Source organism: Atractosteus spatula, chromosome 2, assembly GCF_055471065.1.
Source record: "Atractosteus spatula isolate fAtrSpa1 chromosome 2, fAtrSpa1.hap1, whole genome shotgun sequence".
Taxonomy (NCBI): Eukaryota; Metazoa; Chordata; class Actinopteri; order Semionotiformes; family Lepisosteidae; genus Atractosteus; species Atractosteus spatula.
This window is the reverse complement of record NC_142707.1, coordinates 60,166,805-60,187,562: the sequence shown is the minus strand read 5'-3', so window position 1 is coordinate 60,187,562 and position 20,758 is coordinate 60,166,805. Positions and strand designations below refer to the sequence as shown.

General features: G+C 37.1%; 2 protein-coding genes across 3 annotated transcripts in view; one reads left to right on the top strand and one right to left on the bottom strand.

The window, feature by feature from the left end:
• galnt14 (UDP-N-acetyl-alpha-D-galactosamine:polypeptide N-acetylgalactosaminyltransferase 14 (GalNAc-T14)) overlaps positions 1-6,989 on the top strand; it is a 108,613-nt gene extending 101,624 nt beyond the window's left edge. For both annotated transcript variants that reach the window (XM_088909474.1, XM_088909473.1), the window contains one exon: positions 4,455-6,989. In XM_088909474.1, the coding sequence (XP_088765600.1) occupies positions 4,455-4,613 (159 nt within the window). In that variant the 3' untranslated portion in view covers positions 4,614-6,989. The remainder of the gene's footprint in view (positions 1-4,454) is intronic.
• Positions 6,990-9,285: 2,296 nt separating this feature from the next.
• On the bottom strand, positions 9,286-19,406 carry LOC148839977 (DBH-like monooxygenase protein 2 homolog). The gene is made up of 11 exons (XM_088936354.1): positions 19,131-19,406; positions 16,364-16,510; positions 15,996-16,148; positions 15,463-15,546; positions 14,543-14,707; positions 13,952-14,054; positions 13,490-13,665; positions 12,097-12,188; positions 11,074-11,170; positions 10,161-10,220; positions 9,286-9,605 (listed from the first exon to the last, which is right to left on the bottom strand). The coding sequence occupies exons 1-11, from the start codon at positions 19,404-19,406 to the stop codon at positions 9,471-9,473; spliced, it is 1,488 nt and encodes a 495-aa protein (XP_088792480.1). The 3' UTR covers positions 9,286-9,470.
• Between the last annotated feature and the right edge of the window lie 1,352 nt (positions 19,407-20,758).

The following is a 20,758-nucleotide window of genomic DNA, read 5'->3' as shown; positions in this document are numbered from 1 at the left end:
TCTTCTATTTTTATCATGGAATAAACCTTTACTTGTTTCTTTGCAAAAAAAACATACAGTATACAGTATTTGCTTTGATACAGAAGTCTAATTTCACAATAAGATGTCTTTAGACAAATATTATTAAGTGACAGTATTCCTCTTTTGCCTGCAACAATACAGGGTACCATAGCTGTATTGCACAGGATTGTTTGTGTTGTAGTGAGGGAGTAATGTGTCAAAGAGAATGGCATATTTTTAAATTTAACCTCATTTAACCTTTTTACACATTTATGCATAGAATAATGTGTAGCCTGAGATAATATTTTTGTGAAAATGCTAAAGGTACTGTATAGAGACAGATTAGTTTCATGTGAGCTTAGCCTGTTTGTCATGTACAGTATATTTGGTTTTTTTTCGGAGTAGAAAGCAGCAAAACACAAATCATGATCATCAACACCCACACACCTGCTGCAAAGTGCTGTGCACCACACATCTTTACTTAAATTAATCCCTAATAGTGTTTCTACATAGGGAGGCATTTGGGTTTAGTTCCAGACCTGGGTAACTACAGTATATGGTGTTTTGGTTCCCTCCCACAGTCCAGAAACACTGAGTGTGAGTGCATGTGTGTCTGTGTTTGTGTCTGTCTATCCCATGATTCACTGTTGTCCTGTCCAGGGAGTATCCAGCTTTGTGACTGTCAGGATAGGCCTACACTGCGACCCTGAATTGGAATTGCTGGTTGGAAAATGGATGGATGGAGTTTCTACTTGTGTCTTTTGATTCATGTTTAATTTTTGCTTCTGAAAAGAGTCCACTGGGTTGAGCCTTAAAGGATTTTTAAAATATGAATTGGGTCTTCTAGGTAGTTTTTTTTTGTTCCAAACTAAAAATGTTCTTATAGCCTTTCAGGGACATTTCTTTAAGCTGCATAATGTATCTGGTTGGATTTCTCAGGACTGATTTTAATTCCACAGCAGCAATATCTCTGGTGTTATTATTACCATGTTTCTTTAATAAAATATGAGGCTTTTTAATAAAACTGAAACTTCTTTTATGTGTGTATTAAGACATACAGCATGTCTTTGCCTTATCATAGTCATTTTGGTAGATATGCTAGAAACCTCTTACCATATACCATTTTACTTCATGTGCAGATGATCTACAATGCTACATATTTTTACACTTTTGGCTGACACCTTCAAATAATATAAAATGGCCTACACTTAATACTGTGACTGTACTTATTAGAAAGTCTTAAAGTCGTGAACTACCATTATAATGTCCTTCACACCTGATGAGGATATTAATATTGTATAATAAAGATCTCATGGCCCTGAAGAAAGAGAAGAAAAACTTGACTGAGTTTAGTTTGTCTCAGAAAGTTGTCTAGCCTGAAAATCACAGATGCCCTGTTTGGTTGCTAACATGCCAGAAGTTTTTTTTTTATTGAAGACAAATATAATTCCCATGGCAACTTTCCTCATTTAAGCTCTTCCTCAAGCCTATTCCCAAAGCATTATGCTACTGCTCCAGTGTGTTCCCAAGATGCTCAGCAAGGATAGCCAATTAAATGTTTGTTTTAAGTGTTTTTAGGTTGCCTGAGGCTTGTGACCAAGGAAACTCTGGAGCTCTGCATTAAGATCATTTGTATTGCATAGCCCAATAAAAATGGACTTTAAAAATCATTTGATAAGTAATTATAATAATCGTTTTCTCTTTTATTTAAAACCATCTGCAAATTTATCTTGAGAGTAATATATAAAAATTGAAAAAAGTTATCAAATGATTAAATGTTAATAATCAAATTAAAAAATGTTATCAAATATGTACATTCAGATTTTTTTTCTTTTTATCCATCCATTCATTTTCTAACCACTTAATCCAGTACACGTTCACAGGGGAGTTGAAGAGTATTCTGGCATACAACAGCCACAAGGCTGGGCACACCTATCACAGGGCGCACACAGATAAATTCACACCAGGGCCAATTTGTCCAGAAGCCAATTAATCTAGCAGTATGTTTTTGGACTGTGGGAGAAAAATGGAGCACCCAGAGGAAACACACACACATACACAGGGAGAACATACAAACTACAGTACATGCTGACAGCACCAAAGGGATTTTCATTTCAATTCAATCAATTTTATTGAGCAGAACAGTATCCACCTGCAATGTTTGCAAAGCCAGACCACATACCACTTCCAAAATAGCACAAAAAATGAGAAAAAAAAACATTATGCACAAATTATACAGTGTGCTGTTTTCTGTAATGTTTTGTGTAAAACACCTTACATTTAATTTAACTTTTTTAGAATTTCCTTTGTAGCTCCTGGGCAGTTGTCTCAATTTTAAAGTTTAGCAAATGCAAAATAAGTATTTTGGTTATTATTTTTTTATCTGTGAAACTGATTTAGGGCAGAACATAGAAGTAGAGAAAGAAACATCAGCTTACCAGTTACCAAATTATGGTTAGTATAGATGGATATTTTTTACTCTGCTTCACTTTGTAATACAAAACATGTAAAAATATCACAACAGGGCCACCTAGTGGTTTGTGCAAAAAAAGGTGAGACAGGAACACCCTAGTAATGAGAAGCTGCTGTCTACACAGCAATAATAATTTAAACAATGCAATTACTTTTAATCATCATTAACCTTCCTATAATGTTGTGATTTTCATCCCATGTTTGTGTCTACCTGTAGCTTTTTATTACATTATATTACAATTCTATTAATTAGAAAATAATTTCTTTGTTTCATAGTTAGAAAACTATTTACCACTTTACACAAAAACTTAAAAGCAAAAAAATAAAATAAAATCAGCCAAAAGTCAATAGATTTAAAAGACATACATTTTCATTTGCACATCATTAGTAAGTAGCACAAGCACTTTAATTCATCCATCCATTTCGTAACCACTTCTTCCAGTTCAGGGTTGCCAGAGCCTATCCCAGCAAGCGAAGGCAGGATACACCCCAGACAAATTGCCAGTCATCACAAGCAACACACAGACACAAACATACTCACACCAAGTCCAATATTCTCAGAATCCAATTAACCAAGCAGTAGCTCTTTGGAGGAAACCAGAGGATCCAGATGAAACCCACACAAACACAGAGAACATACAGACTTTACACAGATAGCCTTCCAGAAACCGAACCCACAGCCCCAGCACTGCGAGACAGCAGTGCTAATCACTGTATTATCATGTCACCAAGCACTTAAATAATGTTAACAATCCTATACCACAGTAAAAATAACAGAGCACATCATTATAAAACAATTGTATAACACATAACAACATGTAACATTTATAACACATCACAAAACACATTGCACTCAAGTGGGTTGTAAGAGTCAAAATTGTGTTTATCCTTGACATTTGCGTTGAGAGCTTTAATGGATAGTGGAACAGAGGAATGTTGTATCTGTTTGACTTACATTGGGGAACCCTAAAACGTTTGCCAGAAGGAAGAAGTTGATATTCAGAGGTGATGATGTGGGAAGGATCTGATATAATGTTTCCTGCCTGTTTGACTATGGATTTTTCAAAGATTGTTTGCAGGGAGGGATTCTGTTTCACTCCCATGACCTTCAAAGCTGTCTGGATAAGGCGGGTAATTTGCGATTTTAAATGAACTGATAGATTACCAAACCACACTGTAATACCATATCTGATAATTACAGCATGGTAAAAGAGTAGCATTACTGTCGCGGATGTCGGAAGGGACAAACCATGGAGAGGCAGGAGAGCGGAAAAAGACCCATATGCGTAGCGGTGGAAAGGGGGATTAGCCCTGGCTCAGAAGTTCAGGAGTCGTATAGAAACCAGTGCCCTCAGGCAGCAGACGTGGGGCGACCTGGATGCTAGGTGGGTCTCAGGACATCTGAACGTAAATGCTGAGCGAAGGTGAATCAGAGACCCGGGAATATATAGCCCCAGAGAGAGAGACACCGGAAGGACAGCAAAGCACAGGAAACTAGGGACAGGACAGAGTAGGAGTGCCCTCTGGCTGCAGAGGGTGTGACCATTACTTCCTGTCGAATGCTAAACACTCTTCGTCTTCACAGGAAATAGAAGCACTGCTGAACTTTGGAGCAAACACTCTCAACATGAGTAGTCCAGCACGCGTTACTGTCTATGTGTACACCTACAGTAAATACTTACAGTATATGAATCAACCTGAGTGATAAGTTCGTTGTGGATTACTGCATGTGAGTGATCACCACACTGTAAGAGTCTATTGCATCTAAACACGGCATGTTGCTCCACAGACAGTAGATCCATAAATTCTGATACACAATTGAAAGAAAAATGTTAAAAGGACTTCAGTCATGGTTTCCCTAAATACCTCTTTACTTCTTTATCATTATTTTAAGAAGAATCTTAGAGCCTGTCATGTCTACTGAATTCTCTGTTTACATTATCACTGAACCTTGTTCATGTTTTGTTTTGTTTTTTCTACAGAGATGGCAGAAATCTGGCTCACACATTGAACATTTGGTTTCTCACTTCTGCTTGGATAGTGAGATGGCCCTGGATGAATCTGAGAGCAACAAGATGCTTGTAATAAACCCATGTGAGCTGACAGCTTTCACCCAAAGATGGGAAATGGCATTTTCCTGATTTTGGAAGATGGATCACAATGATCACACCCTAGAGGGGCTAAGGGACTGACAGCATCTTATCTGTTTCAGAATATTGTTGGCAGAGCCTACAAGAAAGTAGATACCAACGATAATGGATGCAACGACTTTGTTTCTTCTTGGTTGTCGGTTTGTAAATTTCACCTATACCTGATTTAAGGGCGAATTTTTTAGGTCTCTGGCTATTGCTAAGCACGCTTCAAGATAGGTTACTGGAATTCTAGTCTGATGTCATGTGGCTAGATACTGTAGCAAGACCCACTGAAAACTGACAGAAAAACAATGGGGAATTTGCAGTGATGACTTTTCAGTTTTCAGTTCCTATTGTTGGATGATTAGCCTCCACTGGATGCCAATTTGTATAATCTCTGGGCTTCTGGATCTTAAGAAAATAATGGATACAAAACATGATCAAAAGCATGCCCAACCTTCTTTCTGACTGTGGAGTGGGACACCATGTGATACAGTATGTCAAAAAACCTGGGAGGGAGCCTTAATTTACTCATGTAAAATTAAATGTATATATAGTTTAAAAATCTCCTCTTGGATCTAGGTGCTACAGTATCTGTAATTTTGGAGTAGCTAGTAACTTCAACAAAAGAAAAAATATTTCCATCCAAAGGGCTGCCAAAGCAAAAATATCAAGATCACTATTTTGTTTTAGAAATGGAATACACTTTCCTTGCAACAGGGAACATTTCTTTCATTGGAAATGGGGAATAGAACATGTATTGGAAATGATGGTTACTGTGCTTACATTTTGAGGCAGAAACAGTACTGTTGTGTATTGGTCAGTCAAATGTTCTGACATTTTTTCATTCTGAAAATGAAAAGTCTCGGGAGAGGTAAGGGTTATTCCAGTGCTCTTTGTGTTTTTTGGAAAGTTCTTGGGTAATGTGACTGAAACGTTAGCACAAAAGAAAAAGTTTGAAATGTTCTCTCTCCACAATATAAAGATCAGATCATAATTGTCTATTTTTAATATCTTATACTATGGAATATGGTATTAATTACATGAGAAATAGACTGAGCGTCTATTATAGCGTTTGAAAGCTTTAAAATTGTAAAAAGAAACAAAACCATTAGACAAAGAATTGCAGACCTAAGCTATTTAACACAAGTTATTTTACAGATTTAATGCTGTGATTTCTTTTACAATGTTTCCATTTGATAAATCAATTTAATCTGTGACCTAATTACTAATTATTTAGTGTATTGTCGGCAAGGTGTTTATGAAGAGCATTCTAAACTAGGTTTGAATCTGGCCAGAAAACAGATCAAGAAATTGCAGGCATAGGTCATGTCTAGATGTTTAACACTGACTACTTTTTCATATGACCTTCACGAGATGGGACTTGGAAAGAGTACAGTTTACCATATACCTTATGAGACCAACGTAAAGAAATAGAATTTTACCAATACTACATTGTCGTGCTCGCTCCCAATGGAGCACTGTGAAGCATTCCCACGGCAACTGTTGAGGCCACTACTCACTTGTCTATCAGCCAGTTGCCATGACTACACGCTCCGGCTGGAAGTCTGTTCCACATGTGCTCAATTTAGAACCACACCTGACTTAAGAGGAACAGACTATTTAAGATCTGCCATAGCAGGGCTCTGTGCTCTGTTATAGAATTTTGATCTGACCCTAAGCTTCATTCCCCTCTTTTTTCATATTCCTTGCTTTGTGTTTCGTCCTGGATTCTCAACCCTTACTTTGCTCTGACATCATCTCCTGGATTTTCCCTTTTGTGTTTTGAAGTGTGATAGTCAGTAAGAACTTGGCTGTGTTCTTGACTATGACTCTGGACTGTGTTTTTGTGATTGTTATTACTGACCAGCCTGTTTATCATGCCTGCTTATGCCTGCTCACTTGCCTACCTTCAGGTACTTCATGCAACTCACAGAGGCTCCTTAACCCCAGTATAAAATGCACATTACATACATAACATGACACATATTACCACATGACCATGACACATATATTACCGCACGTACAGTAATATACTGTTTGTTTCTTAGATGGAAGTCCCATTTCATACATTTCATACAGCATGTCCCCAGGAAAAAATGTTCTTTGCATGTTGGATCAAAATCCTTTTCATAGAGCACATCAGCATTCCAGCACACCCAACACACTTGATACTTTTTCAAGCAGTGTGAAGCAGGATTCATCAATCCACTTAATGTTTTAAATCATTTCCAATGGCCTGGTAAACACCTAGGCCACTGTTTAGTCTCACTTGTTTAAAATTAAATGATCTGTGGTTTGTATGTAAAAATACAGATTGTTCAGAGCATGGTTTACTTTGCATTATCTGTGTGCGTACCCAAATTACATTATGGTTGTTGACCTCCATTGTGATGTGTTAATAGTGGTATCTGTGTGGTCTTTCTGCCTCACTTTTAGTTATCTTCTAGCCTTAACTTTCAATCTTTTTACCTTTCTGTTTTTCTGTCAATGCAACTATTGTCTTCCATTACCTAAGTTGTTCTGTACACATTTACATCTGTACATATTCTTACCACTCACATTCCTCTGTTTGTATTCAACAAACAAGCCTGTCAAAACTTTTCCTGAAGATACCCTTATGGCAGCTGAGTCTCGCTGGCAACTGTAAAATCTTATAATTTTCCCATTGCATTACAGTTTTGGCAATAATTGCCATACCAATAACAATACCTAAAGATACCCAACCAGTGACTAAGAATAAAATATTTGATTTTTAAAAATAATATTTATTGCAATACAGCTGCTATAAAAAAGTATGAGCTGCAATGGTTGAGCATTCTATGATTTAAAAGTGGTTTCAAAGAATATGGCGTAATATGATGAAATACTGAAAACAAGGTGTGTGGGGTTTGGAATATCATTAGTCCCTTTATTTCACAAAAAAAATCTTGTATGGAATTACCTATGGGTGGAGTTTGTGTAACTTTGACTACAAATGTAGTATCTGGCGTGTGTGAATTTTTTAATTTGGCACTTCCAAAACTATATTGCAAAAAAATCTACGCCATTGGATTTAGCACTCCAGGCTCACAGAGCTTGTGTCCTGGGTTCAATTTCAGTCTGCCTGGGTGGAGCTTATAGGATCTCATGACTGAGTGTGTCCTTTTGCTTGGTGTAGATTCCTCCCAGAGACATACACGTTACATTTTGAATGGCTCTGTAGATCCGCACTTTTCTGGAGGGATGGGTTACAGGGGGATTTTAACCAGTATGGGGTCTGATAGCTAGATGCTTTTCTACATTGTATATTTTTTATCTTCTGTGGTAAGAAACCAGATTTTTTAAAGTATTTACAGGACTCCTATTCATTGGATCAGTAAGAAGAAGAAAATAAGTAGCATACAGTTATTTCTACTTGAGATTGCTGAATTCTCACAGCTAGACATAGGACTGGGCCACATGGCACGGATGAATCCAGTATTTTCCTTTCTTTCTTCCTAGAAAAAGAAATATTCACACTTATTGTTCTTGTTTTTACACAGATTTCTGAGTAAATATAAGGGGGGAAATACTGTTTTAAAATATTTTATTAAACTATTCTAGGACCTATTAAATCAAATTACGTACCCCATGTAACCTATAAAATAATATCACTACGTAAAGGAAAGATAATCCTTAATTTTTTTGCAATGTGAGATGCTGCTTTATAATGATCTGTCTCGATCATTGAAATGCATTTATAATAATAATTTGCAGTATACTGTAGTATTACCTACAGTAATTTTTATAATAGGTTATGATTTTGTGCTTACCTCAGGAGCCAGAATGTATGTATGCTGAGGGACTTCTGTCACTACATTTTGGTAATAATCAATGAACGTTTGGTTCCATGACTCTGAATTAAGTTTGGCAATACCATTCCTGCAAAACAGAATCAGTAACTGAACAAGAAACAGATAGGCCACTAATATTTTGATAGTAACGACAGTATATGTCTGTTAATGAGATAAAATGGGCATAGCAGTACTGATTAACATTCATATCTTCTTTAATCTATCTGTTTTATGTCTTTACCTTGGGTTTAGATACTAAACTCAAGAAAGTTCCCTTTCCTGCTCACTTAAGAAATTATTCAAGCTGAAGCTGAACACTTCACGGTGAGTGTTGTACAGTATCAAAAGCAAGGATATTTCCTTCCAATCACTACAAGCTATCTCCCTCATCAGAAATCTAACTCTGAACACCTAACTTTTGATCTTTCTTCAGATTAGCTGGAAATTTCAAAGACTTAGGATTTCTTATGTTTAAAGTTCTTCAGTATTGAGATGTTGTATTTTGTCCTTAACATAAAATAACTAATTTGTTTCCTGCAATCTCTACAATACAATTCAACAACAACAAAAACAACAACAACACATAGGAGCATGTTTCCAGGTACTGTTCCCTCTGTTTTATCACTTGCTGCTCATTGCGTCCAGTGGCTGTTCTCCTTAACTGGCAAGGAGTAACTTTACCCAGAATGATTTTGCAATTAACATTTATCATGAAAACATAACAAACCCCTTTTCTCTTCACCTGGTGCGCCTGCATTTTGATAGTCACTTGCTACCGTGTCTCACATGGAATGTATAGAGGAAGAGAGCACACTACTTATAAAGTCAATGATTTTTTCAAATTAAACTCCTACTTACATCTTGCTAGGCACTATTTTGTTAACCTACTATAAGTGCCCCTCTAATTCAGCAAGGTGGAAGTGCATTTTCTAAATTAAAAAACTGGTGAATTAATTTCTATGTGCACTGTAAAAATGAACAATTCAAAGGTTTGTAATACACTGTACATTGTCTTCAAAATGAGAAAAGCAGGAATAGTGTTAAAATTAGCCTACTGTATGCTGGAAGCACCAAGGGAAGACAGCAGTGCTTCTTGACTGGGTGCGCTCAAACACTTGGAAATCTTCATCATGGGGTAATAATACAGGAAAGCCAAGCACATCTCCTCTGTAGCTGCAAGTCCATTCTAACACATTAAAAAAGCAAATCCCCCCAACCACACAAGAGAAATATAAAATAACCTATTAAGGAATTCTGTTAAACAAGTATTTATTGGATAATTTGGGAATTTCACATACTGTACATTCCCTTTTGGAGGTGTGCTTTACAGTACATCAGTGAAAATAAAGTATTGCAGAAGAAAGAATAAGCAGGAAAATATTTATGGTATACTACAATAAGACATCTATGCTAAGGTATCTGTAATCCAAAAACACAGGTAAAGCGTAAATGTATTTAAATATATAAAATCGATAAAATGAACATACATTAAGAAGTATATACTAACTGAAGTCCAAATGGTGGTCACGGACATAAACAACCATATGGCATATTCTGGGAAAAATATCTGAAAGCACCATTGTTTTGATTCCTGATGCTTGCATTGCAATTCAGTATCTCCAGTATAAATTCTGGTTCCTGGTATAAATCAAGCTGAAGAACACTAGTCTAGGGTACAATAGTAATGTTCTGTTTTGCTATTAGATTTGAAGATGGAAAATTTAAAAATGTGAGTGCTCACCAAGGTGGTAGTACTGCGATCCTCAGTATTGTACGTACATTCCACTAAAATTTCATCACCCTGGAACACAGAAAATACTCAATTTCTGTCATTTAGGTTTACAGTTTTTTATGTTTGTTGATTTGTTTTTGAATGAATATACAATATGTGCAACTTTCAAAATGAGTTGAAATTATCCTTATGGACCCAAAGAGATGAACATTTCTTTGTATTTTCTTTCCAGGCTACTTTATAACTTTTTTTTCTGAATCCTAGCATTAAAAACACTGTGACAACAATTTTAACTCTTCTTTTTGTTGTTGTACATGTTTATAATGTTCACCCTCATACAATTGTAGAAAAAAAATATTTCATAGCCACAATGATTCAATTAATTCACATTCCCTCAAATTTTATTTTATTAAACTTAAATTTAACTTAAATTTTAAGTTACTAAACCATGTTTTAATAACTGGCATCTCATTGACACTATCAAAAAGACCAGGAGACACAGCTATAAAGTGAATCAGATTACATTTAGGCAGGATATGTAGTCACGTATATACTGGACTACAGTATAAAGTGGGCATTGATTTTAAATCTTGACTTCAGAGTCATCCATTCACTTGGTGTTGATTAATGTTACTTTTTTTTTAAATTCCACATTTTAATTTCTCATGCTTATGATGTCTGCTTTGTTTTAGATAAATCAGTACAGCACTGTTATTATTTTTTAGGATTACAAGCTAGTGCTGACTAAGAGGAGACATGCAGCATATCAGATTATTATATTATATTTAATATTAGATTATATATATTGTATTTATCAGAGCTGAATCACCAGAGATGCCTGCCGTGCGCACATACTGTAGTGCTACTCAGGCCTCATGCTGGAAACACAAGCTCAGCCTGAGACTTGCTTCTCATTCCTTACCAGCTTGACTGGCACAACTCTTCCAAACTGCTGTACTTTTTGGAAGTTCTGGTCGTAGTTGTTATCTATACTCAAGAAACTAATTTGTTCCCCATTCCTACAATGAGAAAAATTTTTTATAAGAACCAAGTTAAAGAGATTAAGGGCTTTTCAATATTTATGGATAATGGATATTTTCTGACAAGGGGTGACGAAATTAAGTGGAGGGCAAATGATGGATTGGGCCATTGAGTTAGCTTACGTTTATATTTTGCATTTACAGTGAATACAAGAGCAGAGAGTGCAGCAGGTGGAGTTACTGTGAAGAAAGAGAATAATAGAGCAACCCCACCATCGCTTCTTTCATTAGTATTCTGTCCAAACCCATCTGATTCAGCTGATATTTTCTAATTGAATACCTCTTTGCCAAAACGTTACTGTGAATTCTGTTCATAAATACTCCAATTTTGGTTAATAATTCATTGTCTGCCCTGTCTGCTTTGACCTCCACACCACTGAGGTTAAACATTGCCTGTATTGGTGCAGATAATGTAAAACCCAAAGCCTTAGACATCACACTCCTTTCTTTTCATGAATGGAAAATCTATTGAAGGCAGTATTACATTTTTCTAGATTACTGCCATATAAATACTTTTACTTAGATTTTCTCTTCTGTTGAATGGAATAAAATATTTGCTCAATAATAAAATAGTCTGTTTTTCATTTTCAATTACTGTCTCATCAACACTTTTGGTTTGCCTAATATTTTTTAACAGTGAATATTTCCTTCACCCCACTTATACTAATTGAGCCTGAATCGAGGGTGTCATGTGTTATTTAGCATAACTGAAAATGCATTATTAAAAGGTAAGAGTTCTTTTTTAGAAATAAATCAATACTCATTTCTCCAATGAATGTCCCAGAAGATGATACAATTGATTAAAATAATGGGAACCTCTGCCAAGAAGAAAAATGCAGGAGACATTAAAGGTGGGGGCATTTTTTTTCTCCAGGAGCACTTCACAGAAATTAAAGCTTTCAGACCTGAAATGTCCAACTCTCACTTTCCGGCCTGCCCCATGAGTGTGCAGCAAAATGCCAAAAACATTAAGATCCGGGACAGGGCCAGGGATCACCTGTAGACATATGACACAGTGCTGTTAGAGGATTGACATTGGTGGAGAAAATTGCTGCATTACACATCATTTGAAAAAAAACTTGTTTTCATGACACGCAGTGTCTGTATGCATCTCTAACCAAGAAGAAGATTGCTGGGACTTGATCAAGGCCTTCACAAACACAGAAGAGCACATCCACATCCTAAAGGTATAGCAGCATTATTACTGTATCTTCTATGCTGATTTTGTCAGATAATTTAAATAATTATGTTTTAAATATTAATTAATAACAGGTGACATCCAATGTATTTTCCAAGACAACTTGTTCCCGCATCTTTTCAGTTTAGGTAAATTGACATGCTACAGTAGGTCAGTTTTCTCATTGATTTGTCAAACACCCTAATGTTGCCTTTTAATGAGTGCAATATCTCTTTGAAGACAGACTTATCCATACCAGAGCCATATCATATCGAGTGCTCAGCTCGAACCAGCTGCTTAGGATGCAGGATAAACACAAGCATACTCAAGTAGACAAGTCCTCCACTAAAGTCACTCCACTATGTACGTGCGGACAAAATTACCACTTTACAAATAATTTGAACAAAATTATAAAATAAGTAATGCCACACAGTGTATGCATCTCTAATGAAAAAGACAAGAGATGCATACATCTCTTGACTAGTGAAAAAAATGATGCAAACATTCTTTCCATTGCAAACAATATTACAACCAAAATAAAAACAGATCTCCCAACATGAAACTGTTTTTGTTGAGATTTGCAAAATGCTAAACATTGTTGCTTTCATCCTGTGCCTACTACCACTTAAAGATCGATACATAGTGGAACAAATTGACAACATCAAAAAGCAGAAATAAGACCATGCATGCTGTAGGAAACAAGTGAGTGTGTCCACAGACACGGTTATTAGCCCATTTGAGTAAAGTAGATATTCCAGAACATTTTACATAAAGCATGACCTCAGCTCATGTGTATATACAGTACCTCTTCTTATGGCCATAAAACTGGACTTCTGGTGCTCGTGCTGGACAGAAACTAATTCTATGCAGATGTACACAGAATGTTTCTGAAAATTATTATCGTTGGCCTTGAGGTTCGAAATACATGTATGAATTACAATAAGGACAATAAAGGACAATAAAGCTTGAATGAAATCAATAGGAAGAAGAAGACATCAATAACTCACTGAGACAGTGAAGAAGTTTCTGTGAGAAATACAGATCTTTACATATTTTAACAGATTTAAAAAAATCTTAAAAATTAATCTGCCATCCCACACACATTTTGTAGAAAACCTTACTCTGGAGAATTCTGATGTGTTGCACAGGCCATAGCTCTTAAACGAAGGAGCTTTAGGGGGGATCAGGTAGGTTATGTAGAATGGAGCTGTTAGCACCCCAGTTTCAATAACACCCATATCAAACTGGCGCAGCTCAGATGTGTAGTACAGACGCAGACCTGAGTTGTCCATTCGACCTGAAAGCAGGAAAAACTACATATTATCACAGAATGACACAAGCTTATCATTATGCAGTCACTGTTTGTTATCTTAACAATTAATAACAAACAGTGACTGCATAATAGTGTCCTCATCTCCATTTGTAGATGTTTAATTAAAGCAGAAATGGAATCTCTAGAATCTTTTTCAGTGCAGGAAACAACAAGCTCCATCTTGTTGCTTGTTTGCACTCAGCTTCAGTTTTACAGTGAAGATGTGATAGAGTGACTCTACTGTTGCATACTAACTTGTTTCTGGTATTACCTGGCTTCTGTGCCTCATTGTTATAGTGTATTTCCAGTCTGTAATAAGATGGATACTTGTTTGTTCCAATAGGTATCCCAACATCTGGTGGGAGAATGAAAGCCTGGAAGACAGGTAGAAAAAAGTGAAAAGAGGCTGGCCATCATTTCAAAACAACGAGAAGCAGAGATTGAGCTTGTTACACAGATATCACACTGTTTTTCCCAGTCACCTGACAGAAAACCTAATGGAACTATTTTATTTTGCATGTGTGCAGCATTTCCGTTTTTTTTATTTGTGTATTTTATTTTACTCTCCTTTTTAAAGGCCACACTGTATCCAAGAAGAACAACACTTGCATACAGTATATGTGATGGTTAAATTACCCATTTATGGCTTCTACTGCAAAGCACTTTTTTTTCCTGTGCAGCACAATGAGTTGTCACACTTTAAATGTCAGTCTGAAGCAGTGATATGAAATCCTCTGGTGTCCATTCAGTCTAAGCCCTGAATAATTTATTCGATTCCGTTACTATCTTTCTCAGTCTCAGTCCCGGCTGTTTCCATCTCTTTTAGTTATAACCTCTGAAACTCGCAGGTGAAGGTTCTCACCTTTCCTCCCTTCCCCCAGCCTGCCACCCCCTGCAAACAGGGGAAGATCTTCCTAATGTTTTCCTTGGAGTAGCAGGCGCCTCCCCACTCCTCCTGGACTGAGCTGGGACAAACATACACCAGCATGTGGTGGGCAAGGTCAGCATTTTGGAGCAAAGGTTCAACCTGAAACACAAAGGCCACCACAGTCAGGAGGTCAGAAGCAGAGACGCCCGTCCTCTAATCACAAGGCATCCACAGTGCCTGTAGCATGAATCCTCAAACTTTACAATACTGTGTCGAATCAGCCCGAACCCATATAAGCAGAGAAGACATCAACAGAGAATAGGCAGGAGGCAGGTTTGCAGCTTTACAGAGAGGATTTAATGCCCTTTTTAATTACAAAGGACAGATAGGAAGAGAGAGACTGCTGGTTGAAAGAAAGGGGGAGCACACTTTCCCATAATTTGCCATGTGCTGCAAGGAGAACGAGCACTAAGAAGGTCCCCTACATAGGGTACAGTGGGGGAGGAGGAAGCTGTGGCTTAATGTCATGGGGCAACAGCACAGTCCATAAGTCTGACTGAACTCAGACTTCATACAGATTAGATTAGTTCTAAAAACATTAACTGTAAAAGCATTTCCCAAAGGTCTAAGAGTTTTATTTGTTTTTCGGTAACCCTATAGAAACCCCCTTTCAATTCTATGTATACATTTAAAACATTAGAGGACTTTATTGTTTAATTTTATTTTAATACTGTATATACAGTATTATTCATCTTTTTAAGTACACAGTAGACTTTATCAGGAAACAGTTGTTGCACAGAGAGGGACAGACTCAGTGATATGTAATCTATAATACAAATTATATGTTTTTTAGAACGCAGAGTTTCAAAGAAAATGTGTGGATTAATGAATGTCAAAACATCAGAATCTCTTACTCTGTAAATGTGGTGTTTCTGTCCAAGGTTGGGACCCTTAATAATCCGGCAATATACAAATGTCTTTTCTTCCGGGACATCAAACTGGAAAAAGATACAGTAATTACTGGGTGAATGTGCAAAGCTAATTGTGCCCTATACATGAATATTTCTACTTTTCTTCTGCTAAAAAACCTCAGTATTCAGGTTTAATATACAGTACTCAAAGTTCCAAACATTTGAAAGCCTTTGTTATTATAACTTCTAATTTATCAATATATTGTACTGTATTGCAGCTTTTATCAGGGAAATGAACCCCAGTCACTGTCTTCAAAGGAAATCATGTAACTTCATCATCAAAAAAACCCAGATTATCTGTCCAAAACCAGTATTGGACACCCCTGCCATGGAGCACACAGACACACACTCTAATAGATGAGCATTAACTGTACGTGTTTAATATAAATTAACATGACAAACAGTAAACTGTTAAATCTGGAGAGAGTTCAAATCATTACAATTGTCAAATTTTGGTAGCATTGTTTAGTATTTACATTGCCAGCAGTCAGGTCAAAATACATGGGATTTGGAGGATAAAATGCATTTGAGTGTTTAAGAAGGTTGACTTCTTTCCCTCCTCTTTGACCTCTGTGATGTTCAATGTCATCCTTCGATCCATAGGCATAAATGAGGTGCACAGGAGATTCCTGAGGGGAGGGGCAGAAATAAATAACAAAAAAATACTGTAATAAAAAATGAATCACACAAATAAATGCAACCTCTTTGAATGAGAGTATAAGTCACTGATCAATCACATCAGAACGAAACCATCAATGCATGCTTTTTTTGCTGCTTAATAGTGTTTAAAGTTCACCACAGTGCTTCCCCTTTGTTATCTCTGCGTGAATCAGCCTAAACTCACAGTGATAACAAAGTCCTTCCTGTCACAGGTCTGAAGGTTTCTTCGAAACATCATGACAGTTTTTGTGCCAGTTTCCCTCAGAGACAGCAGGGTGTAATCCTGTTGTGGATCCAGCGCAGGCACCAAAGTCTCATCTGCATGTCTGTCCTGCAAAGAAAATTCATCATGAATGTTTACTGCACAATTAAAATGAGTGGAATAAATGTCACCATTTAGTTCTTGCCATGGATTGAACATTTTAGCAATATTAAAATCAGTAGTGATTTGACTAAGTTCTAGTGTCAACTTTATCTCAATGCTCAGTAACTAATTTCAGAATCTACAGTATAATACTTGGTTAAAAGTTGTGGTTGTTGATTTAATTTAGTTTTGCCCACAGACAAACTACATCTCTAACAGGCGATTGTTTCTGAAAGTGGGGAACATCATGTTGTTCAGCAAGTGGATGTGTCCCATAGTCTGGTCTCTCCATGTGTTTAAAGCAAAAACCAAACTAATAGTACTTGTCTATACAGTACATCCAGCATGGCAGAAAGGAGAATAGAGTCACCAACCCTAAGAAAGAATGTCTGGCACCCTACCCAGTACAACCCTGGACTCTGAGGGAACAAAAGTAATTTTGTACTAGTAACCAACTGTGTTAGATTTGAACATTTGAAAGGCTTAATAGGTTCATTTATAATGCTAAAAGGCCTGATACCTCTTAGAGTGTGTTACATTTTATCATACCCATTTTATCACAGCTTCTGGTATACAGTAGTTCTGAAAGATGGAGGGATCCCTGCATACACAGCTAAGACACATTATTGTGAAGAACATACGTGTAGGAAAGGTGACAAATGAGAGGAGATCATTTGGCCTATCTAGCCCATTTGATAGCCAGGAGTTAATTATCCAAGGATCTCTTCCAATTGTTTCTTGATTGAAACCTGGGTATTGGCATCAATAGCATGACTCACAACCTTTCGGGTACAGAACTCTGTCCCACTCTTGGTTTCAAGAACACATTTCTCTGTAGTTTCCACTTGTGTCCTCTGGTTTGTGATTCACTGTTCATTCTGAAAAAGACTGCTGCCTTGATTTTGTCAGTGCTTTTGAGGATTTTGAATACTTGTATCAGGTCCCCTTGTAACCTTCTCTGTTCAAAACTAAAATGGTTTAATTCATTCAGCCTGTCAGTGTAGGACATTCCCTAAATGCATCTGGTTGCTCTTCTCTGGACGGATTCCAGAACAGCAATATCTTTTCTATAACTTTTCTATGACCTAAATTGTACACTATATTCTCAATGAGGCCTTACTAGCTTGTTATACAATTTCTTTTCTGTAAATAAATAAAAATTGTTTTCTGAAAAAACAAAAAAATATTGCCCAGAAATCTGCCTCTTTTGTACTCATCCTTTGACAATGCATTGATGCGAGGAAGAGTTTGTAAGTTTGCATAAAATGCAAAAGTGTCACAGAAGTTAACTGGCTGCCATCACCCTGATAAATCCTGGTGAGTAAGACAGGAAACACTCTGGGACTGTTGCAGGATAGAATATTACAATGCAATGTTGCTAGGGTACTGGGAACTTACTCATCCTCAATCAAGCGCTGCCAACAACTGTCATTGTCCCAGAGATGGACCACTGTCTATAATAACCCCAGAACTGGGAAATCTGGAGTGAACACATTGAGAGTTTGCTTTTTACAAAGCAAACCCTACAGTTGCTGTAGTAGTTCAGGTGGGTAGCTGCCTCAGCATGCGTAGGCTGCAAAGGAACAAGTAATAGGTTGCTGGCAGAGTTATGGACTAGGTAATAACAGCAATCTTGATACCACCATCAGGTAATTCTGAGCTGAACCTGTGCCTGATGCAGGTGTCTCTGTCTCTGCAATGACAAGTCGAGCCTGGCTGCAGATTGCACAGGGAAAGTTGGCCAAGGAAAGTGTTTTATGGATTGTTTTATCTAGCAATGAGGACAATGTGTACATGAGGTCTTTGGAGAGCAACATGCAGGACTGAGTTTGCAACCTCTGTCAGTACATTAAATGTTTCAAGATGCCATTGTGGTCAATAAATTAACTGGAAGCTAATCTTCTTACACTTATATAAAATTGAACACATTCGTATACACAGTATGAGTTCACACTACATGGAAAATATTTATTAACAGATAAGCAATGAGGGAAACAAAGATTGCACTGATAAAATGTGGTTTCCTTTGCGTAAAAAAGACTGCTTAGGCTAAAACTTAGTGATATTCTTGAAAGGACATATTATGTATGCAAATACATTTCATATATTGTACTTGTTTTTGAATGACTACATGTAGTGTACAGAAAATAATAGTTGTTACTGTAACCAACACCAGATCAATCCATACTTCATCTAAAGGATTGATAAGCATACATAAAGAGCCATTCAAACAGAAAGCAGAAATGTGAAGCCCTTACATTCACCAGATATTGACATTAAATATGTCAATATATGGTTTACTTTAAGGGCGTGTCATGATATCGATGATCAGAGTATGAAATCCTTCAAAATACGCAAAAATTATTTATGTAAATTGACTGGAATAAATAGGACAAATCTGAAAAATCCACTAAGTATAGTCTTGTAATTCATCACGTCACAATTTAAATGATACAGTTCATCTAACTGTGCAAGCTTATATTGTTTACATCAATTACTGACTTCACAGTCTACTTTAAACAATCACCATAATGAACACTTATATTTATTCATATCAATGCTTAAGGACATACAAATATTTGCTTACTGTGAAGTAAGTGCTTCCATTTGGATGGATTCCTCCAATAACTATGTCTGCTCCAGACATCCTGCCATTGGGACTGAAACCAAATCCCACCCAGCCCAAGGTGGGGAACGTCACCTCAAATGTAACAGGACTCCCTGGCTCATTAAACCCCCATCTCACGGTCACTTCCTGCTTTGCATCCAAGTGCTCTGAGAATTGTAGGCTGGTGTCCTCCAGGGGCTCCAAGTTCCCAAGGGTGCTGCAGAGAAAGAGCAGCAGCAGGCTGAGAGCTATCATTTCTGTCTCTTTGGGGTCTATCTGAAGAACTACAGCTGTTCCCTTGCTATATAAACCAAGACGACACTGCCCCTAATGGTTACAAGGGTTGTTTAGCGTGACTGTTTTACTGTCAATAACGAAGAAAAAAATAGTTCAGCTGAAACTAATAAAAAAGACCATATTTCTGATGAGCTTTATTCATGATGCCATGATGATTATTATGAAGACAATGATGATGCAGGCTGTAGGTTCGAATCCCAGGTGGGACAGTGCTGTTGTGAAAACCTGAGCAATGTACTTCATGCAGATAGCTCCAATAAAATACCAAGCGGTACAAATGAGTACACATGCAAGTTGCTACAGATTACCTAAATTTGCTATAGCCAAATAAATTCTTAGTAATGTTATTAAACATTACCTTTTAGCCTTAGGACTGAGACAGGATATCTATGCACTTGGGGAGAAAACACAGTGAGTAAAAACACAAGCTGTTGTACAGGATATGGACTAGATCAAGGGTTAACAGTCCTGGTCCTGCAGAACTACACACCTGCTGGGTTTTGATTCAGCCCAGCTCTCAGGTACAAAATCACAAACTTTTATGTAGCAAAAAACTTGCAAATTTTCCAAAAACGTAATTTGTTAGCACAATTAAGGACTCATGCTCATAAAAATGACGTTTTTGATAGGTTTTTTTTACTTCCTGAAAGCTGGGATTTGAATTGAAAATTAGAACTGTTGTGGGAAATTCTCCATCAGAGGAGCAGGACAGTCTTGTGCAGATAGAGTTTGATTGAGCTCAATAAGGACAGCAACACCCGTTGGGTCTGTCCTGCAGAACAGACAACCTGAAAGGGGTTTCCAACCCTTATACTGTATACAGTATGGGCTCAGTATGGTTTGTTATGGATATCTGTCCTATCCTTTAATATGTAGCATAAAGTCCTGCTTTGATATGCAGCAGACCTTGATCTGCTTTATCCTGTTTATGGTATGTTTACAGATGTTGGTACTGTCTTAGGTTGTGCAGCGTAAGTCACTGGAGCTGCTAAAGCAAGTCAGCATTATTGCATCTTAGCATACTCTTTGGTGAAGGCTAAATGAACAGATCCCAGCAATACCTTCCACAATATAGTTAAGTAGTAATACAGCACTGCTGGATCTGTGCAATATTTACATGCCCCACTTCAGAAGATTAATTGTCATATTACTGACAATGGCAGAGACTCGTGCATCTACTCTTTCCTCCTATCCTCCTAGTCCTCCTAGTTCTCCTATCACGAGTACTGCGGCAATTAGTTTTACTGTATATACAGAATGTAACAAAGAGAAGGCTATTGGCACTGAAATGCATTGTGCCTGTAGAGATG